This window comes from Gigantopelta aegis, chromosome 6 (assembly GCF_016097555.1).
Source record: "Gigantopelta aegis isolate Gae_Host chromosome 6, Gae_host_genome, whole genome shotgun sequence".
NCBI classification, from domain to species: Eukaryota; Metazoa; Mollusca; class Gastropoda; order Neomphalida; family Peltospiridae; genus Gigantopelta; species Gigantopelta aegis.
In genome coordinates this window covers 73,269,656-73,291,022 of record NC_054704.1, presented here as the reverse complement: position 1 = coordinate 73,291,022, position 21,367 = coordinate 73,269,656, and the positions used below count along the sequence as shown (strand labels likewise).

Here is a 21,367-nt window from a genome sequence, read left to right as displayed (position 1 = left end):
ATGTAATCTTCATAATCTTCCTGTTTACAGTGTTGTATCTGAATTTATACAGTGATGTAATCTTCATAATCTTCCTGTTTACAGTGTTGTATCTGAATTTATACAGTGATGTAATCTTTATAATCTTTTTTTTTTCAGTGTTGTGAGAGTGAGAGAGACACGACTGACTGGGATTTTCTCTAATGCTTTGATTGGTCTCAGTTTACTGTTCATGCCCATATTGGCCAAAATTCCAACCCCTGTTTTATATGGCGTCTTTCTCTACCTGGCTGTTACAGCCCTGTTCACAAACCAGATAGTGGAACGAATCGCATTGCTCTTCATGGAGCAGGTAAGATGTTGAAAAGGGAACATTTTGTTTAGTATGTTGTCGCAATTCAATTTTTAGAGATCTCTACACAATTTTAAAACATTAAACAGTAACTGCTAATAACTGTAGTGGATTCTTTTCATTTAAAAAGTTGATGACACTGAGAAAATGTCCAGCATTTTATAGTGTATAATAGCCGAGACAAGTTTTATTAATATAAATAATATTTAGCTTTTCACTTGAAGCTGCAGCCTCTTATATATTTCTTATTATTTACTTGTATATATTCTTCCTCTATCTCAGAGGCAGAGTCACGATTTTGTAATGGGGGTGGGGAAGAGGTATCAGAAAATTCTTAAAAGGGCAAGTTTGAGTTTGGCAAATGCAAGTGAGCAAAGCTCCAAAAGGGAGCGAGATCTGTGGTAGGTTTGAGGGCATGCTCTAATAATAATAATAAAATCTTTATTTATAGAAGGTAGCTCAGTTAGTTCTAGACTACTACTAATAATAATCATATTTAATTATTTAAAAAAAAAAAAAAAAAAAAAAAAAAAAACATGCATGTATGTACAATACAGGTGATGCGCCAGTTCCGGATCACTTAAAACAAAATTGTGAATTCTTTCAACATGTGCGTGTATGACTTTAAAAGAAATTCTTGGTAATAAAGATAATCAACCATATAAATAAACAGTGATATAAAATGTAAATTTAGGTAAACATTTGGCACCAAAAACAGTGTTGTTCTAGCTGGCGTACTTACGCCAGTTGCGGATCACGTTGTCCAGTTCCGGATCACTTTCGAAAAATAGAGGCTTACCCCTTCAAAAACACTATTTCCAACATGTTTTAGCACGTTCGTGAATCCTGCCGGACATATTTTATGATCATTTGCAACTCCATAGGGTTCCCACCCCCCTGATTACGCCCCTACTTATCAATTTCTAAAATCGATTGAAAATCAACGATGGCGTCCCATGACGTCAGATATACGGGGCGTGTGTCAAAAGTAAAGGTGCGCGATCCTTATTATTTTCGTTGAATTATATTTGATTTCTGGCATTCTAGTATATATTATTATTACTAATAATAAATAATTGTTTTCATTTAAAGTCACATTTTCTTTGTGAAAGGAACAAAGGCTTGAAAATAGAAAGAAATGACTTATCAGCAAAATATCAACTTTGGGACTGTTTAGTATTTATCATAATACAGGGGCGGATTATGCTTTAGGTGTGTGTGGGGGGGGGGGGGGGGGGGGGGGGGGTCCGAAACAATATGTAAATGTTTATAATTTGAAATTATACATTTTACAGGTTATCTATGTGGTGGGGGTGGGTTTTTTTTTTTAGCCGGATATAATCCGCCCCTGTTTAAATATTAAAATTAAGTAAATAATTTTGAAGCAGGACGGTTAGACCCCTTGTTAATAATGATAAATATTAATATAGTGACACACACTAAACAGTCACAAAAGTGGATTATTAATTATTTTTGACGTGTTGTTCCATTTTCCCTTTTCTGGTTAGTCTCCCACCCCCCCAGCAAAATAATTCCTGGATCTACTCCTGAATACAGAATTATTTTCAACGACGGTCTAAAGGCTAGGGCTAGCTCAGATTGACCGTGTGAATACACAGACCAGTGGCCGACTGACTCTCCTGCATCAGAATGCGATTGTGTAAAACAAAAATTCCACTCAAAAAAATAATCCACCCTATAGTGGTACAGACTGTTTAAATGCGAATTATAATTACGCCGAATAAGAGATTTTGACTTCGTTGACAAAACGTAATAGAGGACCCCTTCCCCCTCTCTCCCAAAGTTGAGCAGTCGAGTAGTCGAGTGCGAAAAGCACGTGCAATGGCACATGCGAAACAGACCACTGGCGGTGGCATGGTTTTATAAAGGTCCTCATGTCAAACTTGTGCCGATTCTTTTCTTTGTACAGTAAACTTTTTTCTTCTTTTTTTCAATCAATCAAGCAAGCAAGCAATGGGGTGGACGGCTCTCACACTGAGGGGGGCGGGCAACATTACTAAATAGTGTTATGGGGCAAATACAAGACACGTGTGCAGCGATTTTAGTGATTCTAGACTGGCGATCTAACAGGTCATACGGGCTCCTATTTTCGTAAGGGGCAGGGAAGACTGATTTTTGCCCGAATTAAACGAAAAAGGAATTAAAAAAAATTACATTTTATTTACATTAGCGCTATTTGTGAATGACTGCGGCTGGTATTTGTACGAATGGCTAATTACATGTAGACCTACAAATATAATGTGAGAGACAAGTGGACGAACACTTAAAATCGTAGTTTCAGTTTATAAAATACGTGTACATGCATTATGTACATATTGTCATTACCTGTAGAAAACAAAAATAATACAAGAAAAATAGGTGAACTACAATGATTAATATAATATTTTGTAGAGGATGACTGGCCATGGGATGAACAGTCTAGGACATGGGCCCCGAAACATACGAGTCGAATTAGTATGAACTAGTGGTTAAAATGACGAATCAAGAGAGATTTAAGAAGAAAATAATAATAATAATAATAATAATAAAAAAAAAAAAAATAATAATTATTATTATCATCATTATTATTGTTATAAAGAAAGGGGGAAAAGTGGGAGAAAAAAATTCCACCGTGTTCAACATTTTTGAGTCTTGAGATAAACCCTGTGTTCATCGCCCCATCTAGCGGCAGTTATAATGTAAATACTTCCGTTTTGTGAGTGATCCGCAACTGGCGTATCAAGTGTGTCCCCTTTGAGGAGTTACAGTAAGTCGTTTGCAGCATCACTTTTCATAAAACTAGTCATGCACAATCTATATATGTTTCCCCTACTCATACTATAAAATTTCAAAGGATATAAAAAGAAAAACATCAAAAACTTCATCTCTCTTTTTAAACGTCTTCTTTTTTTCATGTCGTCTGCTTGTGTAAACTGTAAAGTGGTTATGTGTATCGCTGTCCAAAATAAAACCAAGACTATATACTGTTACAGTTATTTTACGTACAATTTCAAGAAACATGTATTATTTGTTTGTTAGAATATTTATTTAATGAAATTTACATAGAAATTACTAAAAAATAATAATATACCGACAGACTGATCGGTAACTACAGGTGATCCGGAAGTGATCCGGAACTGGCACATCACCTGTATATACAACCATAAAAGATATTAAAACATAATAATGTAGGAGAGCAATCATGTTTTTAAGAAGTGTGTGAAACATTTTTTCTCTGTGGACATTTTTTGAAATAAGGATGCTCAGAAGCACATTTTCAGTGCAATTTAATGTTGGATGATGAATGTTAAAGTCATTGAAGAGGGCACATCAAATGGGGAGGGGTTGGGATCATGGGACCTCTGTGACTGCCTATTGGATCCACATGCCATTCTTTGGTATCTTTTATAGGTATAGTTACTAATTTAGGTCAAGTAAAATGTATGGATTTTCCATTCAGCACTCAAAGCACCAAGTCTTCATTCTCCTTCACTGTTTAATGTGTAACAGTGCATTGAACAAAAAGTACTGACAGACATTATTGATGTATCTATAGGCAAAACAACATGCAAGTTTATTAAAAATGTAGGTGTTTCTATTTTGCACTCATTCATTTAGACAGTTGATAGCAAAGACATGCAAGATTACAAAAAATTAAGGCATCAGTATTTTACCTTGATTACACGATTGCTATAAGAACAGACTGCAGCTTTAAATCAGTACAAACAGTACATCTGTCCAGTGCTTCAAAAGTTGTTTCTCTTAAAGTTCTAGCTGTTACAAATAACAGTTTAATATTTTTAAGGTTTCATAAGCTTCTAAAGATAAAAGCAGCAGGGGTTGGGGAGGACGGATATATATTAATTCAGGGCGAGCCCTGGGTGTGCAAAACATTTTGCCAATCGTCTATTTAAACCACAAAATTGCAAAACCCCAGTTTTTTGTTTAATAAAATAACAATTATTACATAAAATTTGCCAGATTAAAATAAAATTTGCCAATTGTTTTTAAAATCTGCAATTGGCGAATATGGCAAGTGCCAGAGCTAGCCCTGTAAATCACCTTTCAACAATATTTTAAAATATTATGTTATGTTATGTTATAGGGATTAACGTGCACATTCAGAGGAAGCTGTTTTAGCTCACACCGGTGCTGGCCTTGGTCAGCTCCTCCATCCACTCCATCCAGGACAGGATAAGGTTTGGGTGGGTGGGAGAAGGGACCGCCTGCATTGGCAGGTGCAAGAGAGCATCAGCAGCCCAACTGGGGTCGGTAGCAGGCGGAGGGTTGGTCTCGGTGCCTTGGAATTTTGAAATGTCCCGTCTGATTAAAGTCAAAGGGAAAAAGGGGGATATTTTAAGTCCATATTCTGTTTTTGTTTATGAATATATGGTACATACACAGAACCACATACCAGTTATTTTGCCCCATATTGTTTATTGCAGGGATGTGAGAGTTACGCGGAAATGCGTTAATGCACTTTTCCATTTCATCTAAAAAAAAAAAAAACATGATGTTCAATAGTGTTGACCACACATAGATCATTTGCATGTTTTCACGGTTTCAAGTTTATGATGTGTGTTTATATTTATAAGTTATAACCAGTTTGGATTTGTTAGCATTGAATGCAATTTTTGGCAGTTCCAGGGATTGCAAACAACAATTTTCTTTCAGGCACCCTCGAGAGGACCCTGGCCCCTGGCTGCAGTAAGCTTTTTTATTCCAGCCCCTCTCACATCCCTGTTATTGCACAAGTTTACAGTGTGCAAGAATGCTATACCATAAGACAGATTAGCACTGTAAATGAGTGCCATAAATAACATGGAAAACAACTGATACCACAGTATGAGGTTCTGTAATTTATTACATACCACGTTTGAATATTATGAGTGACAAAAATTAAATTAAATAACACAACTTACTTCGTCTGGAAAGTTAGTTGAATTTTATGGAATTCACAGAACTCTGAGCTAAGAACATGATGTCATTCCTGGGTAGGAAGATGACATCATTCGACTGAACATATACTAGGCATGCAAGATTTTGTATTACACATATGTTCAATATATTTTTTTTATAGCCGAGTCAGTTGTCTTTATTACTACAGTAAGATTAAATGAGTATGTAATAAAAAAAAATATATTTATTTAACTTTACAGGGTGCATATCCACCAAACCACTACATCCGGCGAGTGCCACAGTTGAAGATTCATATGTTCACATTGATACAGATTGTGCAGTACATAGTACTCTGTCTTGTGGGATTTTTTGGAATTTCCTATGTGAAAATGTTCTTTCCTGTTCTCATTTTCCTTCTCATTCCCATCAGGTAAATTTCATTCACAGTGTAAATTGATTTACTAAGAAATCTTTGCCATTCCCCCCAGAATAACTTTAATAGTAAAAATTGAAAGGCACCTACAAACAGTGAAACTCCTCTAAACCATTCATCCAAAGGACCAAGTTAAAATCATGTTTTAAAGGATATCCAGTTTAGAGAGCTTGTGTTCTGTACTGATGTTGATTTAAGGACCATAGAAACTGTCCAGTTCTGAAGTGATTCTGATTTACTGTATGTTTGGTTTTGAGAGTTTTCACTCTAGTTGGTGTGTATGAATGAATGAATGAATGTTTAACGACACCCCAGCATGAGAAATACATCGGCTATTGGGTGTCAAACTATGGTAATGCAAATAAATAAAGTGATGATCAACATCAATATAAAAATTCAAAACTTAAACAAAAACAGTGTAAAGAACTGTGCAAAAACACAAATATCACAGAATTTTACGGATACTGAGTCTTACTCAAAACTTCAATTTTGTGCTGTATTGGCCATTCTCAAAAGATAATGTTACACCCCTGCACCACGGTGAGGTTACAGCACACGCAGGGGTAGTTGGTGTGTATTTAAAATACAGATGAAAGTTTTCCGGATTTATCCAGAATTCCATACTTTTAATCATCTTTACAGTTTTTCCAGATATTGTCCACTGTTTGTTCAAAATGTTCCATATTCTTCATCCAAAACTTAGAGTTTCAGCAAATATTTTACATCCATTCTGAATAATATTTACCTATAGTCCGTCTCATTCTCCTACAAAAATGTTTTTTGTAAATAATTTTGGTTTTATTTGACATAAGAAGAAAAGTACCGGTAAATGTTTTGGAAATAAAAACAATAAAATAAAAAAAACAATTTTTGTGTGAAATTTAGAAAACAATCCGCTTAGAAGGCATTCCCTTTGGGAAGGACTATACGGTTTGAAACCCAAAAGTGGATGTATTTTTCGTGCTGGAGTATCATTAAACATACATTCATTCACTCCATTCTGAATAGGGACCAGCATTTTAGATCATTGTGCATATCCTGTGGTCAATCTTAGTACCCTAACACCAATATTAAAATTTCCAGATTGTTTTTTCGTAACCCAATTTCATCTGTTTACGAACTCTGGTCCTTGATTTACTTCAGTTACCTGCAAATGTTCAGTCTGCAGATACTTTAAAAAAAAACCCACATGCCTGGTGGTCAGCCTATGCTAATATTATGCACGTTATTATTATTATTATTATTTTTACAGTGTGCTTCATAAAATGTATTTAATGTGTGTAATACATGTATTTTTATATCTATTATTTTTATATGTGCTTCATTTGTATAATAAGTTGTGTAAGGCATATTTTTCATCTACCACTATAGTCAACATTTCTATAATAACATGGCCTAACAAAGTATTACATGGCCTAACAAAGTATTACTTAAAAAAAAATATATTTGATTTGTTCTTAAATGTACTTTATTCAACCATCTAGTAACCACCAAACTCCACTTATTAATGATATTTTGTAAAAATAATTGAATTATGGCAATGGGCCATAATTCAAAAACTAACATTGCTGAGAGGGTTGACATGGATTTCACTCTATCATGGGTAGTAAAAGTGATGCAATAGCTAGATTTGGTCTGTAAAAATTAATGTAATTTTGATTTATTATTCATTTTTAGAGAAATAAGGTCCTTAAATCTGTGACAGTATGCATTTAAGCCCAGTTAAAGAGGTGTATGACAAAAATTAGTGGACACATTGTATCTGTTCATACCACTTAAGGATCTTTTATTTTTAAAAGCAACATTCAATCAAATTGCTGTAAAATGTTATGGCAGAAACAAAATGTTGTTATTGTTGTACTACAGTAAGTGTAGCTGGCTTTATTCATCTGTCCTTGCATCTTTTTGTCAATTGTTATTTTTATTTGCATGCACATCTGACAAACATTTGGTTAGACATCAAGTATTATATAGTTAAAAGTATCAGTGTGATCCACATTGATGTATGTTTATTTTGCAGCATTGATAGCCATCTTGAAAATTCACCATTCAGTTCAAGTCACCTTTACAGTGTGTTTTGTATGACTTAAAAAAACACCCATAGGACTTCATTTCAAATTAATGCATGATGTATCATCTTCTTTTTTTTCAGACACAAAGTCCTGACAAAGTTATTCAGTCGAAAATATCTCAGAGCCATAGATGGACACTAGCAGTTTAGTTTCAGACCCTCAACTTTGGGAATAGAACTTTTAAGTCAATGTATTGAATACCCGGTAGAGAAGATTTTGTACATGTTTGTAATAATGTAAATTATGTATTCATATGTAGTTATATATGGTAGAACATTCAGTTCACTTTCTTTCTGAAGCTGATTTGATGCAATATTGTGTCAAGTAAAGGCACTATTCCAAGTTTGGTACATTGTAACATGTTTATGACTACGATAACCAATCCTTTTTTCATGACTTAAATTACATATTAAAGATATTTTCCTGTTTAGAATATCAGTATCTGTATGAACAAGGTGTTTGTTGCAGTCCACTGGTATTGGTGGCACAGTGGTTAAGCCATCGGACTGCAGGATGGTAGGTAGAATGTTTGCAGCCGGGTACCGGCTCCATCCCAGAGCGAGTTCTTAAGGCCACTACACCCTCTTCTCTCTCACTAAGCACTAACAAAAAAATAACTAATCCATCGTCCTGCACAGACAGCCCAGATAGCTGAGGTGTTTGTCCAAGACAGCGTGCTTGAACCTTAATTGGATATAAGCACGAAAATAAGTTGAAATGAAATGTTGCAGTCCTAATATTTGTAGTATCCCAGATTTTATGTATCAAAAAAATATATGTTATGAAGTAAAATGAAAAATGACTGCTAAAGATATTAGAACACGACTGAAAACATGTTGAATTTGCAAACACTGATATTTTACAAAAAAAAAATGTATTTAATATGTAATCTGTACCAGCCTAACCGGATACGGTTTTGTCTCGGTTCTTCTGTGTCTGTCCATCCAACTGTTCCAAATATAGTTTTCTGGACATTTTGTTTGCATTACCTCAAGATACTGATCTGAAATTAGCTGCACATAGCTTTATTGTATACTGGTACAAATCAAGTTTGAACTTTCATGGTGATTTACTCATTTTTCACAGAGTTATGAACATACGAGATACAGAATAGCAATGCTTCAAGATATTGAGCTGAAAGTTTGTGTATAGCTTTATCATGTACAGTTACAGATCAACTTTGAATTTCATGGCAATTTACCATATTTTTCACAAAGTTACATGTATGGTCCCTGAACTTGGGAGATACAAAAATTAGTTTGGCCTAGTAGCTTTAGCAGTACTCTCAGAATGATTGTTCTGTAGTGGTATCACCTCCTGTACTAGACTAACCTCAAGAAACAGAGATTATCAAATAGACTGTAAACTTTTGAAAGCCCACAAGAAAGTCTTAAAAGTTTTATAAATTTGAAGCCAGTCTTATAATCAGCTGATGAACTAATTAACTATCGATTAATATCCATCATCCAAAGATTTGTGAATGATTTTACACCTGTAACTTATTTTATTTTGTCACCTTTTCATATGAAAACAGTGTGAGCCGATATTGGTAAAATTAGTTTATCATCGTGTTCAAAACTGACCAATCTTCAGGCTAAAATGAAGAAGGTGGCACCAATGACATATTTTATTGGTTTAAAGTGTTTTCTGGAACATTACTAAAATGTGTTTTAAAAGTAAATTAAAGTTTATATATTGGGAAAACGTTTTTGTTTTTTTCTGTTTATTCATTATTTGCACTAGTGTTTTTAGACTAATTGTATTATGGACGGATATACATGTACCTGTATTATCATAACATGACCCGTGCAATAGGAGTGTTAGCCTGATTTTGTTGAATGCCATATTGAAATTGCACATTGTTGCAAAGGTCTACAGCTGGCTTAAACCTTCATGTTGAATTCTTAAGTATTTGTTAAATGTCTATAATAGGATACATAAAAAAAAAAAAAGGAATCCAATAATACAATACAAACAAACATGTTTATCATTTATTAAAATACAGATGTGATGAATATCTCAGTGACATTACAAGTCTTCTGTCGGTGCCACATTTCCACACCAGTTTTTCATGGGGGTACAAATATTATTGTAAAATTAATATCAAGTCATTTGAGCATTATACAAACTGAAGTGAAGGTTGTTGATGAATTCAACATTTCCCAAAATATTTTAAAATTTGAGATTACAATATTGTTGGACTCCTAGAATCTGGGGCTTCATCTTGGGTATGGGAGCAGGACGTAACCCAGTGGTAAAGCACTCACTTGATATGTGATTGGTCTAGGATCAATACCCGTCTGTGGGCCCATTGGACTATTTCTCATTCCAGCTAGTGCACCACAACCGGTGTATCATATCCTGTGGTATGTGCTATCCTGTCTGTGGGATAGTGCATATAAAAGATACCTTGATACCAAAAGAAAAATGTAGTGGGTTTCCTCCGAGACTATGACCAAATGTTTTTGACTTCCAATAGCCGATGATTAATAAATCAATGTGCTCTAGTGGTGACATTAAACAAAGCAAACTAACTTTTTTCTTGGGTATCAGGCATAGATTATGTACAGGGATGAGAAGTTGGTCAATGAAAGAAGTTTACAGATGTATGTATGGGAAGAATTGGACAAAGGAAGTGGTAGGTGTTCTAGAAAGAAAAATACAGATGATGAAGAGGAATGATCAACTTTGGTTTAATGACTTTGTCATTAAAATTATATTAAATGATTGAGTACACATGCAGGAACCTATGCAAATGAAAGGACAGAATTTCAAAAAGTAAAAAAGAATATTTTTATACCTTTTTTGACACATGGTGTCTTTTTAACATAATTAAAACGTATTTAAAAACAAAAAGAGCAGAAGATACCAGGACTTCAACTTATATAATTATTATTCACCAGGCACACAAATATTCACAAAACCTTGCAAGAACCTGAATTCTACAGGATACATTCATTTCAAGAAGTGCATATAAAATTTATATTGTCAATTGTAGGGATATCAAATTATTTTCAATGAGTTACTTTAAACTACAAAACGACAAAAAGGTTTTTAAATGAAAATACATTAATTTACATATTTCATTAAGGACTTCCTGAAATGATCATGAGGAGGGTTTGATGGCATCTTTTTTTTCACACCCACCACCCACTAATTTTAGCTAATTATGCAGAGAACAAATTACCTCAAATCCACCAGGCATAGTTTTAAACTTTTTTTTCTTTTTTTTAATCCCACTAATCCCCGTTCCTTTCTCTCCATTTGAATTCATCTTATGTCTTCCTGATCTAGTAGCTCTTACATCTTTTGCTGTCCACCTCCACATCCTTGTCCTTGTCTCTCCAACCACGACAAGCACTTTTTTCCTGTAGCCTTTTGAGCCACACACCTGTCATTTCTCATCAGCTTTTAGTTGACCATTTCATAGATAAGAGGCACTTATATCCACCTACTGGCGGTCAGACCAGCTTTATTAGCAGTAAAGGATGAGGATGCCAGGTGTGTGCATCGAAATACAACGAGATTGCACCTGTGGACTGAAGACAAGAGTTTGAGGAAACCAACTGAACAGATGAAATAGATATAAATCATGAGAGAAATTAGGTGGGGTTTTTACATGCCCATCTATGATGATATTGAGAGGAAACCCGTTGTCACCACTTCATGAGCGAGCGCTTTACCACTGGGCTACGTTCCGCCCCTTCTTGCATACAGATGCATACAGGACCATCAAACCTCACATGTAGGAACAACTTGGGATGGTGGTGTGTTACGTTCTATTACTAGGTCACTGTAACCTATTTCTCACGGTCTACTGCACATAACAGTAAATCCTTGTCCAGACGGCCAGTATGCTTGATACTTGGTCGGGGACACCTCGGACACCAGCTCACTGCCGGGAGGCATTCTTGAGGGCAACTACGAGACGGGAAGTTTGGACTTGTGGTGACGTCGCGCCGAGATGATATCTATAGACAGGGAATACTCTTCGAAGACATGGACAACTACACCATCCACAGAGTACTGAAGATCATCGCCGGCGCCCATTACGTCGAACTAGCTAAGACCTTGCTAGCCGTTGGAGGAAACTGGTGCCACAGTTCAACGCCAATCATTCCATCTTGTCCCCGTAGACGCCAACCGTTCCAAGGGCTTAGTTGGACCTTAATTTTTTTTAATTTTTTTTTTTTTGTAAACAGTCCGACGCACTTTATTTTGGCAGCCCGTCTAAATTGCTCAAATCACCTTAAAACCCTTTCGGTCGAGCACTCTAATTTTGTTCTTTGGACTTAAATTTTTGTTCAGACATGAGTTATATGAATGAGCTCATTTTGGCTTTAGGTCTTTGACCTAACTACTAAATTCGTATTCCAAATTCCACCCACCTTAAACTCAATCCCCCCCCTCCCCGGCCCGGACCATATAAATCGGACTTTAAACTTTTAGACCTCTGTTCAAAATTATATGTCAAAATTATTCTTTTTTTAATATTATTAAATAGTCTGATCCTCTCTTCTTTCTCTTATTTATTTTTGGACTGTCCATCTAAAATGCTCCAAATTATATAAATATTCGGCCGAGCTGTCAATTCTTTTTATTTTTGGCTTGTAACTTTTTATTTATTATTATTATTTTTTTAATTCTATTAACTTTTTTACTAATAGCTATTTTCAAAATTCTGCCCATTTTCAACTCTATCCTCCCCTCATCCCGAGTCAGGCCACCGATCTTACCCTAGTGGTATATGGACACGTTAAATTGTTATCTATCTATCTGTCCAGACCATATCTTGCATACAGGACCATCAAACCTCACATGTAGGAACAACTTGGGATGGTGGTGTGTCATGTACTATTACAAGGTCACTGTGACATACTTTTTCACGGTCTCCTGCACATAAATCCTTGTCTGGACCATATCTTGTATACAGATGCATACAGGACCATCAAACCTCGCATGTAGGAACAACTTAAGATGGCGGTGTGTCACATACTATTACTAGGTCACTGTGACCTACTCTTCACGGTCTACTGCACATAACAGTAAATCTGTGTCCAGATCATATCTTGCATACAGATGCATACAGGACCATCAAACCTCACATGTAGGAACAACTTGGGATGGTGGTTGGTCCAAAACAAACTGTTCATCCATCTCATTGCAAACATTTCACATAATTAGAATCGAATCATACCAATAACATATTTATGTATGTCACCGGTACTATTGTTTTATATTAAGATAAGGACAAAGAATGATAGCTGAGAAAGATGAATAAAACTATGAGCCAGCTTTGATGGAATTTGAACCACTCATCAGCCAGAAATAAATATTATAATATGTGATATGTTCTGTAAAATAAAGGTTCAAACATAATTAACCATATATAAAAAATTTAATAAACATACATTATTACTCATAATATTTGTAAAAGTAATTTACAGTTCAAAAGCATTCTTCATAAAAGTAAGGGCAGGATACTAAACCGCTAATGTCCGTCTATGGCTTTGAGGCATCTCCGACGAAATATCTTTGTCAGCAGTTTGTGTCTGAAAAACAAGTTGACGGGTTACAAAAAGTTGATGAAAGATGGTATGCTTTATCTGTTTTTCAATTCAATGAGATATGAACATACAAAAATAAGAATCATATTGCACCGGATTGCAGTAGGGTGTATATACTTTATATATATATATACACACATGGAAATGAGTAGTCAACATATGGAAAGAAAGAAAGAAAGAAATATTTTATTTAACGACGCACTCAACACATTTTATTTACGGTTATGTGGCGTCAGACATGGTTAAGGACCACACAGATTTTGAGAGGAAACCCGCTGTCGCCACTACATGGGCTACTCTTTCTGATAAGCAGCAAGGGATCTTTTATTTGCACTTCCCACAGGCAGGATAGCACAAACCATGGCCTTTGTTGAACCAGTTATGGATCACGGGTCAGTGCAAGTGGTTTACACCTATCCATTGAGCCTTGCGGAGCACTCACTCAGGGTTTGGAGTCGGTATCTGGATTAAAAATCCCATGCCTCGACTGGGATCTGAACCCAGTACCTACCAGCCTGTAGACCGATGGCCTAACCACGACGCCACCAAGGCCGGTAGTCAACATATGGATGCTTTTTTTTTAAAACATATTAGCAGTGCATAAAATTTAATGCTTCCCAATGACTGAAGTAATTTAAACATAGAATACACTAAGTCTACAATACACAGAAATAGTAACTAGAGTATATGCACTACATTGGTTCCATATCCAAGAAATTACAGATTCGGTCTCAAGGTTGCATTATGGCAGCTTTTCTAAAAATGATTTACTAACTCTTGCTTTGAACTGTAAACCAGGTCATATAAAAATTACTACAAAATAATTTACTGTTAAAAATATATATATATATATATTTATTGGAGAATCTTTTGAGGATGCAAAATGGAATTGGATGTGTTCGATTGAGGTGGAATTATGTATGAAAAGAAAGAAATGTTTTATTTAACGACGCACTCAACACATTTTATTTACGTTTATATGGCGTCGGACATATGGTTAAGGACCACACAGATTTTGAGAGGAAACCCGCTGTCGCCACTACATGGGCTACTCTTCCGATTAGCAGCAAGGGATCTTTTATTTGCGCTTCCCACAGGCAGGATAGCACAAACCATGGCCTTTGTTGAACCAGTTATGGATCACTGGTCGGTGCAAGTGGTTTACACCTACCCATTGAGCCTTGCGGAGCACTCACTCAGGGTTTGGAGTCGGTATCTGGATTAAAAATCCCATGCCTCGACTGGGATCCAAACCCAGTACCTACCAGCCTGTAGACCGATGGCCTACCACGACGCCACCGAGGCCAGTTGAAATATGTATGATACTCGATAGGACAGGAATCTACATGTACTTGTACTGAACATATTTTTTATATGACATTTAACCACATTACAATTTCTGTATTCCTGAGTTACATGACATTTAACCACATTACAATTTCTATATTCCTGAGTTACATGACATTTAACCACATTACAATTTCTGTATTCCTGAGTTACATGACATTTAACCACATTACAATTTCTATATTCCTGAGTTACATGACATTTAACCACATTACAATTTCTATATTCCTGAGTTACATGACATTTAACCACATTACAATTTCTGTATTCCTGAGTTACATGACATTTAACCACATTACAATTTCTGTATTCCTGAGTTACATGACATTTAACCACATGACAATTTCTGTATTCCTGAGTTACATGACATTTAACCACATTACAATTTCTGTATTCCTGAGTTACATGACATTTAACCACATTACAATTTCTATATTCCTGAGTTACATGACATTTAACCACATTACAATTTCTGTATTCCTGAGTTACATGACATTTAACCACATTACAATTTCTATATTCCTGAGTTACATGACATTTAACCACATTACAATTTCTATATTCCTGAGATACATGACATTTAACCACATTACAATTTCTGTATTCCTGAGTTACATGACATTTAACCACATTACAATTTCTATATTCCTGAGTTACATGACATTTAACCACATGACAATTTCTATATTCCTGAGTTACATGACATTTAACCACATGACAATTTCTATATTCCTGAGTTACATGACATTTAACCACATTACAATTTCTATATTCCTGAGATACATGACATTTAACCACATTACAATTTCTATATTCCTGAGATACATGACATTTAACCACATTACAATTTCTGTATTCCTGAGATACATGACATTTAACCACATTACAATTTCTATATTCCTGAGTTACATGACATTTAACCACATTACAATTTCTGTATTCCTGAGTTACATGACATTTAACCACATGACAATTTCTATATTCCTGAGTTACATGACATTTAACCACATTACAATTTCTGTATTCCTGAGTTACATGACATTTAACCACATTACAATTTCTATATTCCTGAGTTACATGACATTTAACCACATTACAATTTCTGTATTCCTGAGTTACATGACATTTAACCACATTACAATTTCTATATTCCTGAGTTACATGACATTTAACCACATTACAATTTCTATATTCCTGAGATACATGACATTTAACCACATTACAATTTCTGTATTCCTGAGTTACATGACATTTAACCACATTACAATTTCTATATTCCTGAGTTACATGACATTTAACCACATGACAATTTCTATATTCCTGAGTTACATGACATTTAACCACATGACAATTTCTATATTCCTGAGTTACATGACATTTAACCACATTACAATTTCTATATTCCTGAGTTACATGACATTTAACCACATGACAATTTCTATATTCCTGAGTTACATGACATTTAACCACATTACAATTTCTATATTCCTGAGTTACATGACATTTAACCACATTACAATTTCTATATTCCTGAGATACATGACATTTAACCACATTACAATTTCTATATTCCTGAGATACATGACATTTAACCACATTACAATTTCTATATTCCTGAGATACATGACATTTAACCACATTACAATTTCTGTATTCCTGAGATACATGACATTTAACCACATTACAATTTCTGTATTCCTGAGTTACATGACATTTAACCACATTACAATTTCTGTATTCCTGAGTTACATGACATTTAACCACATTACAATTTCTGTATTCCTGAGTTACATGACATTTAACCACATTACAATTTCTATATTCCTGAGTTACATGACATTTAACCACATGACAATTTCTATATTCCTGAGTTACATGACATTTAACCACATGACAATTTCTATATTCCTGAGTTACATGACATTTAACCACATGACAATTTCTATATTCCTGAGTTACATGACATTTAACCACATGACAATTTCTATATTCCTGAGTTACATGACATTTAACCACATGACAATTTCTATATTCCTGAGTTACATGACATTTAACCACATTACAATTTCTATATTCCTGAGTTACATGACATTTAACCACATTACAATTTCTATATTCCTGAGTTACATGACATTTAACCACATTACAATTTCTATATTCCTGAGATACATGACATTTAACCACATTACAATTTCTATATTCCTGAGTTACATGACATTTAACCACATTACAATTTCTATATTCCTGAGATACATGACATTTAACCACATTACAATTTCTATATTCCTGAGTTACATGACATTTAACCACATTACAATTTCTATATTCCTGAGTTACATGACATTTAACCACATTACAATTTCTATATTCCTGAGATACATGACATTTAACCACATTACAATTTCTATATTCCTGAGTTACATGACATTTAACCACATTACAATTTCTATATTCCTGAGTTACATGACATTTAACCACATTACAATTTCTATATTCCTGAGTTACATGACATTTAACCACATTACAATTTCTATATTCCTGAGTTATTTATACAAACATAAATGTATGAAATTGATTCATTTGTAGTTATTTATCATAAATAAATAATAAAATAGCTAAATACGGCCCTTGTAACTATAATACTGCATTTTTAAGTGACACTTTTCCAGCTAGACTATAATAAGCTTCTGCACTATACAGCAGACGAATGAATGAATGGAAGAATGAATGCTTAACAACACCTCAGCATAAAAAAAGAGAATAGTTACCTGGGGAAAATGCTAAGATTTCTTAGTAGATTCATTTACGTTGTGAATGAAATTTACCTGATGGGAATGAGAAGTAAAATAAGGACAGGAAAAAACATTTTCATATAGGAAATTCCCAAAAAGCCCACAAGACAGAGCACTGCATACTGCGCAATCTGTATCATCGTGAACATGTGAATTTTCCACTGGGGCACTCGCCGGATGTAGTGGTTTGGAGGATAGGCAGCCTGTAAAGTTAAAACAAAGTTGTAACATATATTCATAAAGAAAAACTGGCTATAGACTTTTAAAATATTGGCTGCTACAGTTAAATGACAAATTAATATACAGATGTCCACACCCACTCCCAACTCCCCTCCCACTGCTTTTTTCTTCAGACACCTATTAAACTGACCTAAATTCTTGTAATGGCTATAACTTTAGTAAGAAAAAAACTACTTTTGAAATAATGGACAGATGTAGTTTGTTCTGATTTTCAACCATGTAAATGTAGGCTTGCTAATTTACTTCCATATTTGGTCATTTTGATTTAAAGCTGAAATCTCTTCTCTTTATCTTATAGCATTATGTCTTTATAGAACTTATTAAAGAGATATAGCACTTTTGAAACCTAAAAATATAAGTAGAGGGATGTACTATTTTCAATGATTTTGAAAATATGTAAAGTTTTTTTTTCTCTCAGTTCCCAATCTTATAACAGTTTTCTAATGCCAAAAAACAAACACCTACAATATGATAGACTTGTGAGTTCTTGCTTTCAACTTATTTTTAAAATTTATTACACTTTGAGTGGCGAAAGAATCTCATGTTTTAAACATTAATTAATGGTAAATTAAAAAAAATTCTTTCTCGCCCTCTCTTTCTTTGTGTCTGTCACTCATCGTGCTCCGCAAGGCTCAATGGGTAGGTGTAAACCACTTGTACCAACCAGTGATCCATAACTGGTTCAACAAAGGCCATGGTTTGTGCTATCCTGCCTGTGGCAAGCACAAATAAAAGATCCCTTGCTGCTAATTGGAAAGAGTAGCCCATGTAGTGGCAACAGCGGGTTTCCTCTCAAAATCTGTGAGGTCCTTAACCATATGTCTGACGCCATATAACAGTAAAATAAAATGTGTTGAGTGCGTCGTTAAATAAAACATTTCTTTCTTTCTTTCTGTCTCTCATCAGTCTTCAAAAGAAAAATAATCGACAATAATGGTAAAACGACGATGCTCAAATTGATTCAGTTACAACAATAAGTTACCTGCTCCATGAACAACAAGGTAATTCGTTCAACTATCTCGTTTCTTAACATGGCTGTGACTGCCAGGTATAGGAAGACACCGTACAGGACTGGGATAGGAATTTTACACAACACCGGCAAGATTAGTAAACTCAGACCGATCAAGATGTGAGAAAAAATCCCCGTTAGTCGTGTTTCTCTCACTCTTACAACTCTGAAAACAGAAGAAACAAAACTTCCAGCGGTAACACTGGCTAAGCCAATAGGGCTTTGGTAGGTTATGGAAGTTATAATCCTCCAATTCATCACAGCATTGAGTATACTCTTCAAAAAAAGCAGGGGAACCTATCAACTATTAGACTGAACATACGTTTTGACCACAGACATCCTAGTAAAGAACTTTCAGGTCTTTTTATCAACACACCAAAACACATTCCATAGTTTGCACGTGCATCACACAGTTGCCCCGTACACGTGCGTGGGGTGTCATTCTTGATTTTGACAATTTTCAGGAAGGTCCATTAATCACTGTGGAACATTATTTCTGTCAATCTTTTTCATTCTGTTGATCATACAGTTGTTATTGTTTTGTTTTTAGTCATTTTTATTGTTTGAATTTGCGATTTACTGATAAAAAAAACCCGTCAACTTTCAAATTTCACTTCTGACCCCAATCATCCTTCAAGATCTTTGGTGGTCATAAAACCTACTGTCATACTAACTACCAGTTGTAATCTTTGCTCAATTAATTCACTATTATCATATAACTATTCCCCACAGCTAATATACCTGTGACGGTACATGCTCTTAATTTCTTTTCGCCTGTGGCGATATTAATTGTTTTAGAAGGCTGTGTGCAGTTCCAAATTGCACTTAAGCCCAGATGGGCAACTTGTTACGTGATACCTTTGCGCGACGGTCATCGAGCTTTTCTAATACACACCCAGCGCAGATGTGGAGGCCATGTGGCTAGTAGTTACGTAATATCTCCGGTAGTGCTGTTTATGGCCAGGGGATTGCTCGCGGATGGCGACAGCCAGTCTGACGATCAGAAAAAAATATGCCGGCATGGTGGTTGTGGAAAATCCACATGATAAGATTCGGTGCCGCGATGTACCCCCAGGCGATATTCGATTTATAATAAATAGCTAGTGTTTTGGAGATATCGAGGAGAACCATTTTGGAGGTATCCAGGGGAACGGTCGTCGTCCACTGAACGATCTATATTAGTTCAGACGGGACTTTGGTAAATATATATTTTCTGCTCTGTGTATAACCTTGATGTGATTGATGTGACTTTAAATATTGTAATACTGTATTATACCAATATTATTTAGACGGTGCTGTCGGTCATCTGACACAGTATTCTGTAGGCTCACCGTTCTGATATATATATATATATAAAGCTTAGCCAGTCATCCTAGAGGACCTAGGTAAACTGTAGGTTATTGTCTTTATTGTGATAGGTACCAGTATTAATTCTGTATTACAAGGTTATTGAATGAGTAGTTAGGGTTAATTAAAAATTAACCAGTTAGGAATAGTGTTGTAATTCCTTTATTAATTAAATTCCCCTGGAAGCGTTTCTCCATTATCGCACGTGTGTGTTAGCGTTTCTCAATTATCACACGTGTGGGTGTTGTGTCACAGTGAAGTGATTAGCATATTGTGTAAACTAGACACCTAGAGATTAACTAATTAAGTGATCAGTTCTGGGTTGTTATTATTGTTGTTATTAATTATCTACTGCGGCAGTACATTTGTCAGCGTAGGTTAATACAGATTCCAAAATGTATTGTGTTTTGTTGTGTTTTCTAGTGAACTAAACGTGCTATAATAATATATACTTTATATAAGATCGTATCTCTGATCATACCTAGACGAGCCACATGCGGGTAAATAACTGCCCGTTACAGAGAGATCTAATAGATATACAGTTAGGAGAGATATTTGGACAATCATGTTTTATTCAGTTACGGGTATTATAGAATCTCCGTGACAGGAGTAGAAAATTGGGGCGCTCGTCCCGGATCTGAAACGGGACATGCATATTTAAAAAAGTATTGTTTGTAAATTGGGGCTTTATAAATTATTTTTACAAATAACTAGAAGTAGCAACGTTGTTCACTAGAAAATTAATTAATAATAAGTGCGTCATATCTAAACATGGATAAGAATTTGCTGGATAGGCCTACGCTCAATGTAGTGGAGATTAAGCGAGCACGTAAGGCCGAGTTAGTTGAAATCGCGGGTGAGCGAGAAATTGATTTAACATCAGCTAAAACCTTAGGAGATATAAGGACAATTATTATCCAGGAAGTTTTTGGTGATAGTCCTGTTATGGAAGACAGTGAGATTGTTCCAGAGATAGAGATAAATGAGTTAAGTGTGGAACAACAATTAGCTTTTAAAAAGCTTGAGTACGAAAGAGAAGAACGTGCATTAGATAGAGAGAGAGAGAGAGAGAGAGAGAAAAAGAAGATAGAGATAGAGAGAGAGAGAGAGAGAAAGAGAAGAGAGGGATAGAGAGAAAGAAAATAGAGATAGAGAAGATAGAGAGAGAGAGAGAGAGAGAGAAAGAGAAGAGAGAGAGAGAAGATAGACATAGAGATAGAGAAAGAGAAGAGAGGGATAGAGAGAGAGAGAGAGAAAGAGAAGAGAGGGATAGAGAATTCCAGTTAGAAAAATTAAAAGTGGAACATGAGTTAAAGTTGAATACTGAAGA

General features: G+C 35.1%; 2 protein-coding genes across 2 annotated transcripts in view; one reads left to right on the top strand and one right to left on the bottom strand.

The window, feature by feature from the left end:
• Nucleotides 1-8,413, top strand: part of LOC121375729 (sodium bicarbonate transporter-like protein 11) — a 57,261-nt gene extending 48,848 nt beyond the window's left edge. Inside the window, exons 16-18 of the mRNA XM_041503331.1 lie at nucleotides 139-331; nucleotides 5,491-5,660; nucleotides 7,816-8,413. Coding sequence (XP_041359265.1) covers nucleotides 139-331; nucleotides 5,491-5,660; nucleotides 7,816-7,876 — 424 coding nt within the window. The 3' untranslated portion in view covers nucleotides 7,877-8,413. The remainder of the gene's footprint in view (nucleotides 1-138; nucleotides 332-5,490; nucleotides 5,661-7,815) is intronic.
• Nucleotides 8,414-12,802: 4,389 nt separating this feature from the next.
• The window catches only part of LOC121374025 (sodium bicarbonate transporter-like protein 11), a 39,210-nt gene continuing 30,645 nt past the window's right edge, over nucleotides 12,803-21,367 (bottom strand). Inside the window, exons 16-18 of the mRNA XM_041500904.1 lie at nucleotides 18,664-18,856; nucleotides 17,475-17,644; nucleotides 12,803-13,287 (exon numbers count right to left, since the gene is read on the bottom strand). Coding sequence (XP_041356838.1) covers nucleotides 13,227-13,287; nucleotides 17,475-17,644; nucleotides 18,664-18,856 — 424 coding nt within the window. The 3' untranslated portion in view covers nucleotides 12,803-13,226. The remainder of the gene's footprint in view (nucleotides 13,288-17,474; nucleotides 17,645-18,663; nucleotides 18,857-21,367) is intronic.